Source organism: Anabrus simplex, chromosome 13 (genome assembly GCF_040414725.1).
Source record: "Anabrus simplex isolate iqAnaSimp1 chromosome 13, ASM4041472v1, whole genome shotgun sequence".
Lineage (NCBI taxonomy): Eukaryota > Metazoa > Arthropoda > Insecta > Orthoptera > Tettigoniidae > Anabrus > Anabrus simplex.
Genome location: NC_090277.1, coordinates 23,799,400 through 23,818,110, shown reverse-complemented (window position 1 = coordinate 23,818,110; position 18,711 = coordinate 23,799,400). Strand labels below are relative to the sequence as shown.

Genomic DNA, 18,711 nt, shown 5'->3' with positions numbered 1-18,711 from the left:
GGTAGAGATAGACAGAGCGGAAAGGGAAGAGAAGGAGGGTTCTTTCAGGCTGCTTTAATAGTGATGAAGTCAACAATGAACGCATACCTTACGCCACTAAACAAATGAATTCTTGGTGTATATGCATTTCTGGTGTTTGTTCAAGATAAAGTATCATCACCAGAATTTTGAACACAACATGAAAAAAGAGTCTGCAAGTTTCCAGCTTGTGATTATAACCTGAAGGGCATGCTCTCATACTCTAACTAGTCTTTGAATTTGGAGAGGGAAACACAAGTATCAGTAGGACATATGATTTTTGGTCACCTAGCAGTTCGTAGAGTTTTCAAAGCAGCATCGTAAAATAAATTGTTCTTAAAATATGGCAATGGACCAGCCGCTTGCGTACCATAGCTCTCTCTCTCCACTCAAAAATATACACATGAATGTCTGATCCATGAGCAAAGGCAGAAGCAGGCTTATATACTCGTGGCGAGACAGGTCCAGAAGTTACGAGAACAGAGTGTACGTCATAATGACGTGGCAGCTGGCTGAATGGAGCAGAGCAGAGCAGCATAGATCATGGTGAGCCAGGCGAGAATGATGACCATGTAGAAACTGCACCAGTAGAGCAGCGAAGTAGGCAGACGGTAAGAATAAATGGAATACATTTTAAATTGCAGAGAGTGTGTAACAGTTGCCATAATAATCAATGTATAGATACACAGTTGCTACAAATTTATTTAAATAGATTACAGTCATTACTAATATGCTTGGCTTATCAGTCAATGGATTAGAATGTTGCAGCTATCCATGTCACTTTATCCTGTCCTATCTGCTTCTTCTCTAACTAGCGCAGTGCTTTCCCCACAAATTTTGTCAGCAAGGTATCAGAAATGAATGGCCAGGCGGGGAATACTGTGTAGCAAAACAGACATGAAGAAAATTCAATTTATTCCCTAGGGGAATTCATATTACATGACAGGTAACATTAAATGCCAAACTGAACTATTTTAGTGTTAATATCATGAACAACACTATAGAGTATTTTGAACTTCTAGTGTTCTACTGCTTGTTCATAATCATTCAATACCGGAGATAACCATTCCACTGCTGTGGTCTGGCATACAGGTTTGTGACGTCATGCAGAACTGCTAAACAATTAAACTCTGTTGTAACTGTTGGAATTATGCTGAAAATAATGACTGATCACTTAAACATACAGTTTTAAAATATGGAATTAATGCATATCTAGGTTATGTTACACTGGCGGTCTGCTAACACGGCAGGGCAGTGTGACCATTTAAAATGTCTTAGGGAGACCACTGTAGTTGAACTTTTATTTATAACAATAGTTTTATCACATTAACATCATGTCCTGCCCTAACAATCTAAACCTACAGATGTGCTCCCAAACTAAATTCCTGAAATCCTGCAGAACTTTGTTTCAAAAAAGGTAATAATGATAAGGTTGTAATAACATTCCTTCAGTTATTGTAGATTTCATAGAACTACAGCTGTTGCAGTACCTACAGTCACAAAATCAGTTTGGGTGATACCAGTGTTGTAACATCATGGTGGAAAAAGTGGTGGTCAACAATTTTGCCATTAACTGGTTTTCAAATTCAGTATAATGTGACTTTTCATTTCAATGGAATATTTAACCATCTCATTATCCATATGAGCCCTGTAAATTCCTCACCCCAACAGAGAATAAGAATAGTACTCCTCTAGATTTATTTATCTGTGCAATCTCAAAAGCAAAGGTGTAGGAAGCCTTAAGAGTATTGGGACAGTTATGCCTTATCTTGAAGCATCGCAGTTGTAGTTATTATAATTCTGGGAATTTCAAAGTTCTGACAATTAGGGCTCCATCTTACCGATGAATAGAAGTTGCACTGCTACCTGGATGAGTAACTCTCAGGCCGCTGGATTGGACTCATTAATGAGAACGACCTGGTGGTGTTTAAATATTCTTCTAGGTTACACCACTTTTTTTTGTTGTGGGGACATATTTGGGACATTCTTTAAGTACCACTACTGGGTATTTACAATTGCAAGGACACTCATTTCATGAACTCCCCCAACGGCTACATCTAGGAGTGCCGTCAGCAATGCTAACATGCTGTGATCATCCTGAGCAAGGCATACATTGTTCAAGTTTAGGAGTATAAATAATCATCATCCCGCTTCCATAGCTCCCTCATACCTTCATTTTTCAGTGGCTTCCATGACTGTTGGATGTTCTAGTTGTTTTTCTTGAATATAATTCATAAAAACTCAACAGAATGGCTCATAGTAAGGTTAACGTAGCTCTGACCGTAGAGATGGCTGCACAAACTTTAAAATCAGTAAGTAAACAATTCCATAAATAAATTACTGACACCAATAATAAAGGAGAATATAAACTAAGTGGAAGCAGATGGAACACAGCATGAGAAATTGTATAAAAAATTAAAATCAGGAAAATGTCAAAATAAAAATTTCAATCCATGATCACACAGGCCTTTTATATAATGAATTGGAAAATCCAATTATCAAAGTTAACCATCAATGTTTCAAAATCTATTCAATCAGGAGGAAAGATAAGTAAAATTCAATAATTAGCAAACTCCCCATGCACATATTAACAAAAATCTGTTGGTGAGAAAGAGGATAATATAGAATAATCAATACTGCAAAAATGAACCTGATCCTCTCATGATGCTAGGCAAAAAGAGACCCAACCAGTCACATCAGTTATTTCTTCATGAACAGTAGCCTAAATGTCACTATAGTAGTTTTGACAAATGAAGAAAAAGTCCATAGCACTGATAGGATCCCTAATCATTTCTCGGATTCAGGTACTGATTTCTCAAACTCACTGAGAATCTTACTGAGGCCCTGTAGGTAAGATGAAGGTGCTCATTCTCTACAGAACAGGACCTGCTCAGTTAATTTACACTGAAAATTTTTAGTGTTATGTAGCCAAACATTAAACTATCCATGGGGAAAAATAAAGAATATAAGGTCCCAATGTCAAAAACTATCCACTATTTCCAATAACAATGAATGACATCCAGCATGCCATCACCACACTCATCTGATGGCCGCTAACAGATACAAAATACAGAACACCTACCAGACTAGCAACTAGATATGTCATGCCATGAAAGTAGAACAAAATGGAACATCTGACAAAGTACATTTTCAAATTTGGTCAGTTTCAGCCTCTGAATATTATTCCGGATGAAATACCTTGTAACTTACAGCTCTGAAACGTTTTTAATATTACTTAAATTCTGATCAATATTAAGTAATCAGGAATGATACTTACAAAGGACGTACTTGCTATACCTTCAAGCTGAACAGGTTCCTCCTTGACATCTATTTTCTTGCCCTTTTCACACTGCAACAGAAGTCATTATATGAAAATGAGCCAAAAATAACAGTACTTCCACTGACATTTTACTGAAACAAAGGTACTGGAAAGATATAATTATATTATCATCATTAAGGTCATAGTTTATTGACCAATGAAGTAGCAGGCAGCCCTGTATCTCTCCATTATTTTCAATATATTTATCACAGTCACATAGCCTCTAGTCTTCCATGGAAATCAAATCACAGGTACAAGGCTTTGATTTGAAACATTATACGTGCCCTGGCTGAGACTGACTCTAAGCAGTACACATTTTTGAAAATGGAGAATTCACTTCTCCCTTAGCAGGTCAGGTTGCTAATAATGCAGGACCATGCAGTTGGCCTGCCACTGCTAAGCAGTCTTGGAGGGGCATGCCAATCCAACTGATGAGCCCATGTGGCACATCCGGACAAAACTCTCCAAATGCACATGGCCTAATCACCTAAAAGCGTTCTATTCCCGAGATTTTAAATTCTCTCAATCTCAACTGTGACTGGCATTAGGCAAAGGGGCCAGACTATATATTGAAAACTCCTCATCTCTACTGTTAATGGCAACTGGCAAGTGAGTTAGCCATTATGGTACAAACCCCTGAACTACATTTTGAATGGTGTTAGGCAATGTGGCCTGTTATCATCAAAACTCTGCAACGCCCCCCCCCCTTACATTGGAAACAGTGTATACGGTCCTCCGTGTTTTGTTTCTCACATAGCGCTAAGGGACAAACAATTTAATACAACCTTACTCACTGCATGTACAGTAATTTATACAGAAATCCATATAAAATGTAGAATACTGTAGCGAAGCATGGGTACGTTAGCTAGTTTATAATATCTCCTCAAGGAATGTTTGTGATTTTGAAGCCACAAGTGTAATTGTATGTCACACAAAATGTTTGGAGCTAGTTGTTTCCATTTTTGTAATTATTATCACAGTTTCCTTCCTTTATTTTTTGATTTCATGTTTAATGGGTAACTTTCATTATTGTCAAGGCAATCTTTTATTAAAGTGACACCAGGGGATAGTGAGGGAATCCCTAAAGTCTTGATTTTGTCGCACTGCACTATTATTTTGCACACGTTGTACCGTTCCCGTCTGAAATACAGTCCACCGGCGCCAATCGGAGAGCTGCGTGTTCGGTTCTTAAAAAAATTGATCGGGCTAAAATAAATTTAAAATCTCAGGATAAAATAATACCATGGGTATATGAACGGGAAACAGTATCATATTTCCGAAATAAAATACAAAATAAAGGGGTAAGATGGATTTATTGACTAATAAAACATTATTGAAATTCGAGATAAACAAAATAATTAAAATATGGCTCAAATAAATGCCAAAAAAATTAATATGTGCCGAGCACATAATTAACATAAATTTACAACAATTTACAAAGGACGGGCAATGTCCCGTTTCAAAATGAAAACATTTACAAAATAAACGCAACGACCTGGGGAAGAAATTCACACTTCGCTTCGACCTACGCAGTTAAATTCATTTTAACGCATCCTGACGGATATCATTTAAATTATAATTACAGGACATACCGCGACAGAATAAAATTATGCTAAATCCGATCCATAATAAAACTATATATATACATCACTTATCATCAAATCAATATTTCAGGGACCTTAGCTTACATCTACACTGAATTTACTTAACAGACCGTTCTGTTATAAATTGGATGGCTTAGAAGCCTGCTTCCCAATAGAATGAGTTTCGGACTCATATTTAAGAACAAATCTTTTCAACGCTGGCCATGACATAATCAACAACAATCCAAGTAACACAAATTAATACAAAAAAACACTCTCGGAGAAACCTGTAATGACATGCAATAAAAAAAATATCATCTGTGTATTCAATATCTGAAATATAAACAATAAGATACTAGACTCCTTCATATAAAAAGAACGCCGAACTCCAGGCTCAGCTTTCCGTCTGTTGATCTTTCACTAGCACGCTGTAATATAAATCACGGAACACTTCTATGCGCCTGCTATGAAACATCTTACTTCGCCAGAAAAGACTCTAACTAACTGGTTTGGTAAATCTTGCCTGAGAAATTCTAATATGTTTGAAAACATAAATTGCGCTGCCATTCACTTCTCTGTTCATTTAATTAATACAAGGCCTCAAACTCAAACAATGGGACCCATACACATTCCTATGGCCTTAACTACATATTCCAATATAACACGGCTTGCAAATATGATACTCAACACATCTGGCCTAACACTTTGGGGTCCGTGAGTTCGATTCTCACAATCATAATGAACACTTGAGGCAAATCAAACCTCTCTCTTTCCATGCAGCTGACACCATTATATCTTTCCGATATTCACACATAGTAATCTCAGTTACAGGCTAATCTTGCCCTTTTCTCGTAAAAACATAACTCAATACCAATTAGCTAGTTCTCTCTGCGGATCTAGAAGATATTAGTTCGACGGTGCACGTATACGTTGGTCATCACTGCCATGTATTCCTATAAACGTGCTACATGCAGGAAAAAAAATTACCTTGCTAAATTTTATTCCCAGACCAAACTTTAGGCTGTGTAGCCTTCATACTAAAAGAGTCTACATCTTGTACCAAAATGGAATTCACAGTTACCTTTAGACATATATATCCTCATCTACACCTAATCATTTCCCTCTTTCCCATCTAATAAAAAGGTAATAAAGTAAAATATAAAAATCAGGGTTCCAAACATGCATTTCCCTGAAACATGACACTAATCTATAAAAATACAACATAGCTCAGTCACAACAAGACTGACATTTACATTTACATTACACTGGGATCGAATTAGCCTAATTCCTTCTATCTAAGCATGCCTATAATTAAAAATGAACTTAACTGGTAGCGTCTCAGTTTCTTCATGATTCCAGGCCACAGCGTCCAGCAAATTACGCCATTATTGCACCAAACTGCATGGCGTTATCAAATACTCTGCAAGTCTTTTCTTCTCTCTTCATCATTATGTAATAGTGCTTCGCACACACCATTTAATTGTACCGATACGATGACGACGGTTCGTACAAGTTCTTCGCGAAACCGAACGCGTACCGGACACAGTATTTGCACAAATCGTATGCAAATTACGCATACACGGGTACGGAAATTTCGACAGTAACTATCGTTTTATTGATATAATCCCGTGTCACCACCGCACTTTGACATACGTGATACCTGATATTATTTATATAGCAAAGGTAATTGCTCTGTTAATATACTATGCACACTCGTAACTGCAATCTAACACTTGCATTCATGTAATGCATATTTTCAGAAAGGAAAACGTTTCAGCTTCACAAATTTACTACTCATATGTTCACACTGGTCACTTAAAAAAAAGTTACTTTCCTATACCACTGGCTTCATATCAAAAACACCGACCCGCGCGGTTCACACTTCAAAAGCAAAGTGACTTTTCATTACCAGAGGCTGCTAAATACACCAAGCTCCCGGTATTAGTCATGTCTTAGGGGATTCCACTGGCGTGATGACGTTACTGCTCACCCACTACTCTACAAAGCGCTGATTCAATAAAAATATGTTGATTACTTTATTAATTCAAATTAAGTATTGCAACTGTCTACAGGTAGTTCTTTTAATGTTTAACTGGCTTCTATTTTATATTAAAACCGTGGAGTCTAGCTTTATAACAAATTGCCTGATAAAATAAAGAGTAGTACAGCACTATAAATTTAGAAGTTGGTAAGACTGACTTAATTTGTTTTGTAAATCCCTTCATTCTGCCATATCGCTTCCAGGGCCGTGATTGGTCCTTTTATAATCGGCCGCTCTCAAACACTCTCGTGCATCCCCGGGTGACTCATACGGAGTACGCGACATTTTCACTGTTGCTATGCTTAGATAAGAAGCTATTACTGATGTCACCCGATGACGGAATACTGCATTACGCAACTTCTAGGTCGCATCATGACTCCCTTCGAATATGATGTGGCGTTATTAAAATAGAAACTCTTATTGAATCATATACCTTCGACCATCTACGGATATTGGACATTTATTTAAATTGTGTCTATTTTTGACACTTGTAATTCTTATTCTCTGCTAATGACCTTGGGTTCCCAGCCTAGTAACTGAGTTGAACTATTATTTTACCACGTTCATATGAGGCTGGAGTTCGACTATATTTGAAGTATAAATTAAGAAAGACTTCGTATCTCGTGAACTTGGATTATATCTGCCCTAGCACCTTGGACGTTTGGCTACTAAGTACCTGCTCTGCCTATACGAGGAGAGATGAACTTTCCGTTGTATGGTTACTCTATGTGTGTAGTTTCTAAACGTGTAATTGCACGGTAGGCCAGCTACGGGGACTGCTACGCTATCTATCAGATTGAATGTAGTACCAAAGAGTGTGATGTGACTGTTGCTCGCCAGGGCGCGTATCGAGTCTGCCAGGTGTCACGCCTAGCGGCGAACTTGGTAGCGCGACATTTTTTTTTGCGCAGGATGTCTTGGAGGCTGGTTGTAGCAATGATGGCTGCGGAGACTGTTACCAGAACGATGTGTAATCCAACTGGTGTTGGATGATAAACAAAAAAGGCCACATCGAGTGATGGGAGTTTAAGTATTTTGTTTTGGTGTATAATATGTGTGTTAATTTGTAAATATGTAATTATATAGGTAGTTTATTTATACTTGTGGAGTGATATTGTTAGGTCGAACTACGAGGTGAGTTATCTTGGCATAAGGCTTGCTTGTAAGTATTTTAAAGTATCATTGCTATTAATATTATTTTACTGCGTGTGTGTAATATTTGAATTTGTGGTGGAATATGAACATTGTGGACATCTAAGTTTTAGTGATGCCGTGTTTTGCTTCTAGTGTACGTGATGTACATAACGGTGAGCTATCCTTGTGCTAAGATAACATTTGAAAATTTTTATCGTGTCCTTGTTCTAAATTTGTCATTCTCTTCGCTCGGGCTTTACCTTTTGGTGTTTTTGCTTGTGATTTTCCTTGTAATGCCCGTATGCGTGTGCCGCCTTCCTTTTATACTGTGGTATTTTATCGTTTTCTTACGTGTTGTATTTTTGGCGTATATTCGTGTTTCTGCTTGTCTCCTTGTGCGAATTGTGTTGGTTGTCGCATGTTTTGGCTATCCTGTGCCCGTATTTTGGCCTAACAATAAACTTACATTTCTCTCCATAATTTTCTTTAATCTTTTTTTTTCATTATTATTATTATTATTATTATTAGTCACCTTTGGTAAGTTGAATTATGCTTAATTTTCTTGGTGAATAATTGAGTTGAGTCTGTTTTAGTTATATTCCTTCCCTTTGAGGGCTTTAAATTAAATATCATTCCATTGTTGGTGTAATATCGTATAAATGTTATCAGTTTCAACAATACAAGTAACGTTTAGTAGGTCGAGGGCTGGACACCCCTGGAGAATGGGATGGTTCCTTATCTTATCCTTTTGTGTGGGTATTGTTGTTATTATCACTTCGGGCCTGACAGTTATGTAACTTTGTTAGTGTGTGATGGGTGTGTGCATTGTGTCTGCCCCGATGACTGTATCGTGTATTATACTCCATAAATTATTCGTTGTATTGAGTTTTTTTCTTCTGAATCTGTTGGTTCTATTTTGTGTTCTGGGTTATGCTAAGTGATCTGTTCGTGCTTTTCTTGATGTTTCTGTGGCTCATGTTTACGTTTGTTCACCTAGGTTTGGTGATTGAAAATTTATTGTAACTTGGGATATTTCTTTTAATCGGTGCCGTGTGAGCTTGTGAGTGCAACATGTTCGAAATCGTGGCTTGATTTGACTGTCACGTTACGTGGTGCTGCCTTCGTAACCGGGTTTGGTGTGGGCCATTTACTTCTACCGGGCGCTGTCACAGTCCTCGATTTGCTAACCCTTTCTCCCCTTTCGGGCTTGAATGTTAAAATTTCATTTAATTTTAGAATACGTCAAACATGTGCGTACCATGGTACCTACGTAGTTTTCCTGATGCATCAGTATATAGGTATATAAATATGGTTGTTCTTAAAGAAATGAATGATTTTATTTATTAGCAATGAATTTCTTTCTACTTATATAATTCTGTGATTTTCGGTATATTTATTTTACCCTAAATGTTGGGTGCTAATTGTAAGCTTAATACCTTTTTCAGTTTATCTATATTTTATCCAAAGGTTTAAATTGTAGTGTAAAAGATTTATTTATTATATTTTATTTTAAATTTTTGAATTTTTCTGGTGTCATTTCTTGGTGTGTTTGCTAAGCAATTTCCTGATCCCGTCCTCTCTCATTAAATGGGTAGGCTCCTGGTCCCTACATGCTTCCTCTTGTCTTTTTCCTTGGGTATGTTTTATTGTGTTATCTTATTTTTACTCTGCTGAAAATTTATTTGTAAGCGCTCGTCCCTATGACCATCGTCATTTACTCATACTTATTAGGGGCGTTGCAGTTGTGGTAGCGTTGTCGCGTGGTTTTCTGTGTTGAAGCTACGCAGTACAGCTAGTTATGAAATTGCCACGCAGGCAGCCTGAATGACACCAAGAAATAAGTAAATATTTATGTATGTCTTTGTAAGCTGAGGTGAACCCCACTGATTATTTTGGCTTTTGTTTCATGTACACCCCCATGATGGCTGGACGGTCGATAATGGATCCGAGCATGCTGAGAAGCGAGGAGCTGTCTTACGAACTGAACATTCGTGGATGCGAGTCCAGTGGAACCAATGCTGTCAAAGTTCAAAGACTGAGGGAATCCGCCCACTTTCCCATCATGGTACCCGAATTGGACCGGCAGGCGGTTGGTGAGTCGATTACCCTTATTCATGATAACATTGATGAATTGAGAGAATTATGTTCTTCTTTTACTGACGTTACGCCTTCTAAGGCACAACTGAAAAGAATTAAAGTTAGGGTAGATCACTATTTAAATCGAATCAAGGATCTGCTTACTTTAGAACTTAATCCTTTCCATCGCCAAGAAATTTCTGAACTATTGTCCGTGGCCATTGCCTTGTCCTGTGATGTTCATGCAATTGAGATGTTTATCGATGTACAAAAACTTACTATCATTGATGTTGATCCACAGGCGAGTAGGGTCGAACTGGTTGATGCATCATCCTCCCTCCCGTCTCGTACATTGACTCCGCAAGGAGAAGGCAAATGTCAAGCATGTTTACCGGTGAACTCCTTTGTTGTACCTCCTCCTGTTTTAGAGTTATTTAAAGGCTTGCCTGATTTCTCGGTGGACTCTATCGAAGAAACGATTCGATTTTTAAGGTTCTGGATAGAATTGTTGGAAACTGCACATGTTTTTGAACTAACTTCCCTAAATGTTTTCCGTGTCTGCTTCCCTCACTGTCAGGGCATGCTGAAGGATGAACTACGGGATGCCATTACTGAAAACGTCACTGTAGAGGACTTTCATGACACGATATTGAATAAGTATATTCCTTGGACTGCACAACAGTCTCTCGTCCAAAGTTGTTGTTTCCGTAGGCAATCCTTAAATGAGAAATTGTCCAGTTATATAAAAGATGTGAAATACTATTGCAAGGTCTTCAGGCAATCCATTTCGGGAACGAATTTGGTGAATCATTTGGTAAGGGGTATCTCGCCGCAGTACCGTTCTTACATGTGCTTTACTCCGAGACCTGTAACCCTTAAGGAACTGGAGGCGGCTTGTGTTGAGGCAGAGAGTGTGCGTTATGAGGATTCGTGCCGCGTGACGGACGTTCCCCCACCCTCGCTTTGCACTCGGGATGGTTCTCTAACATTACCTCCGGCTGTACAGCCCGTTAAGAAGTGTTATGCATGTGGTGCCAGAGATCATCTTCGGGACAAGTGCCCGAGCCTAAAACAATCAAGTGCATCTCAGAACTTTAACAACAACCATCGTACATGTTTCATTTGTGGGTCCAAACAACATGTTAAACGTTATTGTCCAAATAAGCCCAGTCCTTTAACAAATTCTCCTCAAAATCAACCAAGAATATGACTAGCCGAAGCAAAAGTACCTGTGAATTTGTCTCCTGTTTCAACTAGACATGTGAACTTGGGTAATCAGTATAGTGATATCCTGTGTCATGTTGATTGTCAGTGTATTTCTGCCCATGTATGTGTTAACCTACCTTTTATTCCAGCTGAGGTCAACGGAGAGCCTGTGTCTGCTCTCGTGGATTCTGGGAGCGTGTACTCCTTAGTCAACATGTCCTGGTATGAAAGGTATAAATCCCCTTGTAACCTTCCTGAACTCCAACCGGTAACTATAAATTGTGTCACAGCTAACAGTTCTACCGTATGTGTTGTTGGATCTATTCTTGTCAAAATCAGAATTGTAAACTTCACGTGGAAATTTAAGTTAATAGTAGTTAGGGAATTGTGTTGTGATCTTATTTTGGGAGCTGACTTCTTGACCCATGTTGGTTTAGTGATTGACCTTCGGGAAAGAAAATTATTTTTCAAGTTTTCTCCTGATTCGAATGTTCCTTTAATTGGCAGGCGTATTATTCCATCCAGTTTAATTTCTTCTGTTGAGAGTGCTTCTAATGTTGAAACCGCCCAAATTAACTTGCAGCATTTACCTGATGACCAAGCTGTACAGATCCGCGATTTGTGTGCAAAATTTCCCGACGTTTTCACCGATAAGCTTGGGTTAACTAACGTCCTTGAGTATAAAATTGATGTGTCCGACAATATCCCTGTCAGATCCCCTCCTTATCGCTTGGCTCCTCCCCGTATGAAAATTTTGAAAGACATTATCCAAGATATGTTGAATGAAGGTGTCATACGTCCATCCACCTCTGCCTATTCCTCCCCCATCTTTCTTGTGCCCAAACCTAACGGCGGTTATCGTCCTGTCGTGGATTATCGTGCATTAAACCGCAAGGTGGCTCTGCAGTCTGTACCATTACCTGACATTCATTCTTGTTTTTCCTGGTTTCATGGTGCTAAATTTTATACTTCATTTGATTTGAACAGCGCGTATCTTCAGATTCCTCTTGCTGAAGAGTCTCGTCATCTTACTGCCTTTGCGACGGACTGGAATCTGTATGAATTCTGTCGCGTACCGTTCGGCCTATCGACTGGTGCTGCTATTCTCACACGCCTCCTAGATTCCATCCTTTCGGACATTAAATTTCACTACGTGTATCATTATCTGGATGATCTGATAATTTATTCTGAAACCTTCCAGGAACATGTCCAACATATCCATGAGGTACTTACTAGGTTAAAGCAAGCTGGCCTGACTGTCAAAATCGCTAAGGTGTCCTTCGCAAAACCCCAGATGTCCTTTCTCGGCCACATTGTATCTCCCGAAGGGGTTGCTATCGATAAAAGTCGAACTCAAACCATTCACGACTTCCCTCCTCCCAAAAACCACAAAGATGTTGCTCGTTTCATTGGCATGGCTAACTTCTTTAGGAAATTTGTGCCAAATTTCGCTGAAATCGCTGCCCCTCTCAATGCGTTAAGACGCAAAGATGCCAAATTTATATGGGACCTACCCCAAAAAGAAGCTTTCCAAAAATTGAAAACCGCATTGGCTAACTCTCCCGTCTTGGCCATTCCTGACTTCTCCAAAAAATTCATAGTACAGACCGATGCTTCTTGTTCGGCTGTTGCTGGTGTTCTTCTTCAGGAGTCTGAACTGGGAAGACGCCCCATTGCGTATGCATCTCGTGCATTAAGTTCATTAGAATCTAAGTACTCCGTGTATGAACTTGAATGTTTGGCAGTCATCTTTGCCTTAGAAAAATTTCGAATGTATATTGAGCATGCCCCCTTTCTCTTGGAAACTGATAACATGGCCTTAAGTTGGGTTCTGAATCGCCCGCGTCGTACTGGTCGTCTTACTAGATGGGCAATTCGAATTTCTGCCTTCAAGTTTGAAGTACGTCACATAAAAGGTACTGATAATGTTGTTGCAGACTGTCTAAGTCGTATGTTTGGTGACTCCCCTGTTGAGAATATTGATCCTGTAACTGTCGATCTCCCTCAACCATGTCTTTGTGTCTCTGGTTGTGTCAATGCTCTATTATCCGACTGCCCTCTGTTATATCAAGACATCAGTAAGCATCAGAAGGATGATCCTGAGTTGAATTTGATCATCAATGACATTAAAGCTGGTAAAATGGTAAAACCCTATAGTATGCGTAGGGGTATCTTGTGTTGTAAGGCTCGTAACGATAAGAAATGGAAAATTGTTTGTCCTCAACTCTTGATTCCGGTTGTTTTTCAGTACTACCATAATTCTGCTATTGGTGGACATCTTGGTATCTTCAAAACCCGTCAAAAGATCAGACATTTCTTTATTTGGAAGGGCATGGATTTTCAAATTGCTGAAATGGTAAGGTCTTGTCGTGCGTGTGCTATTAGCAAACCGGCGTTGAACACTAAAATTGGTATGTTAGCATCATCCCAAGCTTCCTCCCCCATGGAAAGACTGTTTGTGGACTTCGTTGGTCCGTTACCCCGTTCGAGGCAAGGCTCCAGATTCATAATTGTGTGTGTAGACGGATATTCCCGTTTTTCGTGGACCTTCTCGACTCGGTCGGCTAACGCTCCTACGGTTATTAAATGTTTAAACTCCATTTTTAGTTCTTTTGGACCTCCTAAATTTTTGGTAACGGATAATGCTAAGTACTTGTCATGTAATCTGTTCAAGAAATTTTGTTTTGAGCTATCTATCTCCCATGTCACTACTTCTCCCTACCATACTGCCCCATCGTATGCTGAGAGAGTGAATAGGAATCTTAAATCAGCGTTGATTGCGTTCCATCATAAGGATCATCAAAATTGGGATTCCTCTCTGCACTGGCTAACATATGCATTAAATTCAGCTGTTCATGAGTCTCATATGCAAACTCCTATGTCACTGATGTTCTCCTTCACCCCCTTTTCACCCATTTCTAATCTGTTGAGGATTGATGAATTGCTTCCTGAGAAAAAGGATCCTGAGGAGATTAAAAGAGTGTGGAAGAAAGCTAAAGATAGATTAAAAGTTTCACATGCTAAAGTGGAAAAGCAGTATAATAAGGGCCGTCGACCCACTGACCTGGCTGTTGGTGACGAAGTCTATATTGTCCCCGTGAAAATTGGCGACCTTATGAATATTTTAACAAGTGGAAAGCAAAAATTTTATTGTCTGCTTGAAGCCGCAACACATCACTTGGGAAGTCGTGGCGAGCCGAGAACGAGTTTTTTTTTGTCGTTCAGAGGGGTGCGATACGTCACCAGCGAGACTGTGCCAAGGTTATAGCAAACCACGTGACTGCCTTCGCACGCGCGACCCAGCTTGTTTCTGGAATAGTCTGCGCAAATTAAAGGAGATCATCAGCCAATTACCGTTCTCGCTGAAGAACACACCTCCCCTGGGCTAATTAGATAAAAGGCCTTGGTTCGGGTGAATCGCTCTCTTAATGCTTAATGCTTTATGCTCTTCTTAATGCTTGTTCGCTGCGTGAGACATCACATCACCGGACCACGTGGAAGGAAAATTTTCAAGTCAAGTCGACGCCCGTTCTACCAGAATTTAGTCTGATAATTAGTGAATTCTGTGGAATAAAAACACCTAGGAGCCAAGTTAAGTGTGACAGTGTAGACGAGCTGTTTATATTCTGCGTGTGCTTGTGCAAAATACTTAATTTTGTCATCTCAGTTACAGCTTGTGACCAGCAATCAACGGAAGACGTCTTGGAATTGAACATCTCAAGATGAAGAATTCCGCAATTACCAACATCATTTCATCGAGGGACATCCATCGCAGAGCCTCCATGGAGCTGTAAAAATGTAAGGCGTCTCTGGTAATGGGAAGGAGACTGGCCGGAGTATGCTGAAATAACTGACTGTCGACGGGAATCGAACTCTACAAAAACTTGAGTACCTTTTTAATTTAATTTATCTGTCCTATCTTTTGTACAACTAGAGGTCTTTCTTCTTAAGTCGTAGATCTATCAGTTTGCTGTAGTTAGAAATATTTCATTTTCCTACTTCTTAAGGTGTCGTGGTAGACTAGGTACGTGTGAATGAAATTTTGGAATCTATTAGAGTAGACATGTAGGTTGTCTTTGAGTGACTTCCCATGCTTAAGGAGCTTAAATTTAATAATCACTGACCACACGATAAATCTACTTTCTTTGTAATATTGAAAGTTACCGGACGGAAAATTTGCGTGTACATTTTGAGTGAATAGGGTCGAACCTAGTGTCTTTTAAAATCACTTGTTGTTTTTCTGATGAAGTCATCTAATTTTACGACATTCCAGGAGAATCAGTAGATGTAATAATCACTTAAATAATAATAATATTGACTAAAGATCGGGTAAAACAGATGTAAACGCTCGTGAGCCATAAAACTACTGTAGAGTTCCTAAATGTGTGATGGAATGTGCTCTGTTCGTGAAGGGTCTGGAATATGGCCTATCCTGAGGGATATTTGTTGCATAATTGAGTAAATGATGAATTAGTGGTGATATTGATTTATTCTTGTGTACTTGGAGCGCAAGATAGATTATAATTAGTGGAGCACGTGTTTGCGAGTGTATTTCGCAGGTAGGAAGTAAAAATAATGCGAGTAAGGCTCACGCTTGCGGTAAATTCAACCTGTAGCCCACATGATGGTAGTGCTTATGGATTTTACTAGAATCTTCCATTATAATCTCATGAATTAGATGAGCTTGCGCTGATATGTGAAATGTGTTTCTACCAAGTGATTCCCATGACTTCGATCACTAGCCACCATAATGTAGGAGAATTTCTGTACACGGATTATTCTGCTAGACATTACGCGTCCCGACCATCACTAATAAAAATCATAAATAAAATTGCCAAATCAGGATTCGATGTAAATAGTGTACATAAAAACGTGTTTCCCTAAGTGTGAATGTGTGTGTGTAAATGTGTATATTTCTCTTGTGCCATGTTGATTTCATTTAATTTTGATCTGGTCGCGCACTCGCTGTGGCGCGGATCACATTCATCGTTGTGTGTTGCCTTAAGAGATAATTTCATGCCCTTAAGGGAAAGTTTAATTAAATTAAGTCAAGGAAGACTAGGAAGGAATTTAATTTTTTTTAATCAGCGAGATTTAAAAGGAAAGATCATCTCGTTACTTTGAGAAGGCACTCGATTTGTAAACAGAATTTATTTAACTAGCTCACACGTTGGTAATGTAAATTTCTAAAAATCTGAAATACTTTAAGATTAATTTGAATAGAAATGAAATGCAAAGATCAAAGGTAGAAATTTGTCAGCCGCATGATTGTTTGAAACGTTGTGAAAATAAGTCATTAATAATTAATTAAAAATCATTACTCTGAAATGCTAATGATGAACATTAGGTAAATGATGCGGTGGAGAATTAATAAGAACACGATCGTGTGACAATGAAACAGGTTAATTGAATGATAAAATAATAATAATAATAATAATAATAATAATAATCAAGATAATAATTAATTAATTTTGAGAATTTTGGAAACAGTTTTCCTTTGCTACTGAAGTTCATGTTGGTGTCATTGATCAACATTAAGTACTGTAAATGACTAATTCAGTTGTGTACACCGTAAACCACGTGTTGAGAATACTTTAAATTGGTGAAACTTTGAACACATGTTTATTTAATTCTTTCAGTCAAGTGTTTGGTTTAAAAAGGCAAGTGGCCTAATTACTTCTTTGGTTTCATTTACAGCACAGTAGAGCTGGAGATATGAACACGTGTCACTCTAAATCGAGGAAGAAATCCGATATTATGAAAGCTCTGTTATGTAAAGGAAAAATATCATCAAGAATATTTTGTTATTTGTCTGCTTATGTGAATAAATGTCAGAGTGTTGTTTTAATATTTCTTTTTATCCTGCTTGGTCATCAATCCTTAACAACCCTTAAATGCCTCTAGAAAGTGATAGCCAACGATCGAACGGTCCACCTTGGGATTCCTCGCTCGATGGCTGGGCTTAGCTCGGGAAAAATGGGGGCATTTAAGATGGCTTAATCCAAGCGTGGGGCTCGAGATTGGCTTATCCAAGCTCGAAAATGATCTTGTGCTGTCCAGTGTTTATGACATTGACAAGATCAGATGACCAAGTAAATTAGGCTGACTCTGACATATTTATTCGCCCAAATTCTTGTGGCTAACATAAGCACATGTTAAATGTAACTTGTATGAATATTGTTAAAAACCAATTCTTGCTGGTAATTAGAAATTTGAATTTGCTGCGATGATAATTAATTAAAGTTAGATTCATAATTGCGACCGATATTGGTGAAAATTTGGAACTTTCATGATATCGACAAATCGGTGCCTTCATAAATTTGATGGAGTTCGATTCCCAGTATTTCAGTATTCCGATCAGAATCCTTCCAGTGCCAGAATAGCCATTTAATGAATAATTGTAACTATGGAGGACTTAAGGCAGATGTTGTTGGCTATGGAGGAGAGGATTAATGCCAACTTGAATATTAGTCAAGCTAATTTAGAACAAAGACTTAGCGAAAATCAGGCCAACTTAGAGAAAAAACTTAGTGAAAATCAGGCAAACTTAGAGAAAAACTTAGAGAAAAGACTTAGTGACACTCAGGTACACTTAGAAAAAGGACTCAGTGATCTCAGTGACGCACAAATAAACCTTGAAAAATCTCTCGGGGAAGCTATTGAAGAAAAGTTGACGGACATTAAAAACCAAACTGAAGAAGGTTTAGGAAAAATATGTTCGGACATTAAACTTTTTAACGGCAAGCTAGCCTCAATGCAGAGCGAGCTCGTAATAGTCAAGAATGATTTCGCTACCATGAAAAAGGAGGTAAACGAAAATATTGCCAAGTCTATGGCGGGCATGTCCAATGAATTCAGTGAACGACTGGCGAACGTTCAGCAGGACATATTAACTGGAATCGACAAATACAAGGGCGAAGTTGAACAATCATTCCTGAATATTGAGGAAAAGATTGACACAAATTCAGAGGACCTTAAGGTTACGAAAACGGCTTGGGCGAAGAAATTCATTGGATTAAACGAAAAGCTACAACAAGTCGAAAAGGGCATTCTCGACAAAATCGAGACATCCCAAGTCGATAGCTCAGAACGGATGGATTATATCCACGAGTCGCTGGAGGATAGTTGGGGCGAAATAAAAACGATCAAAACCACCCTGATGAATGCCATACATAAGGTCACGACCGAGTCAAAAACTGAAACCGAAGGGATTCGAAAGGAGTACACGGATGGAATTAAGGAGCTTGTACATGAAATGCATCTCCTGAAAATCCAGAACGAGAACACTAGCAAGGTCACTAACTCATTGCTAGAGAAGCAGGCGTTACTGGAGC

General features: G+C 38.7%; 1 protein-coding gene across 2 annotated transcripts in view; it reads right to left on the bottom strand.

The window, feature by feature from the left end:
• Nucleotides 1-18,711, bottom strand: part of LOC136884706 (zinc finger protein 85) — a 417,693-nt gene that overhangs the window by 229,841 nt on the left and 169,141 nt on the right. For both annotated transcript variants that reach the window (XR_010861415.2, XM_067156988.2), the window contains exon 3: nucleotides 3,296-3,367. Coding sequence is in view for 1 of the 2 variants with exons in the window: in XM_067156988.2 (XP_067013089.2) it covers nucleotides 3,296-3,367 (72 nt within the window). In the remaining variant the exon portion in view is untranslated. The remainder of the gene's footprint in view (nucleotides 1-3,295; nucleotides 3,368-18,711) is intronic.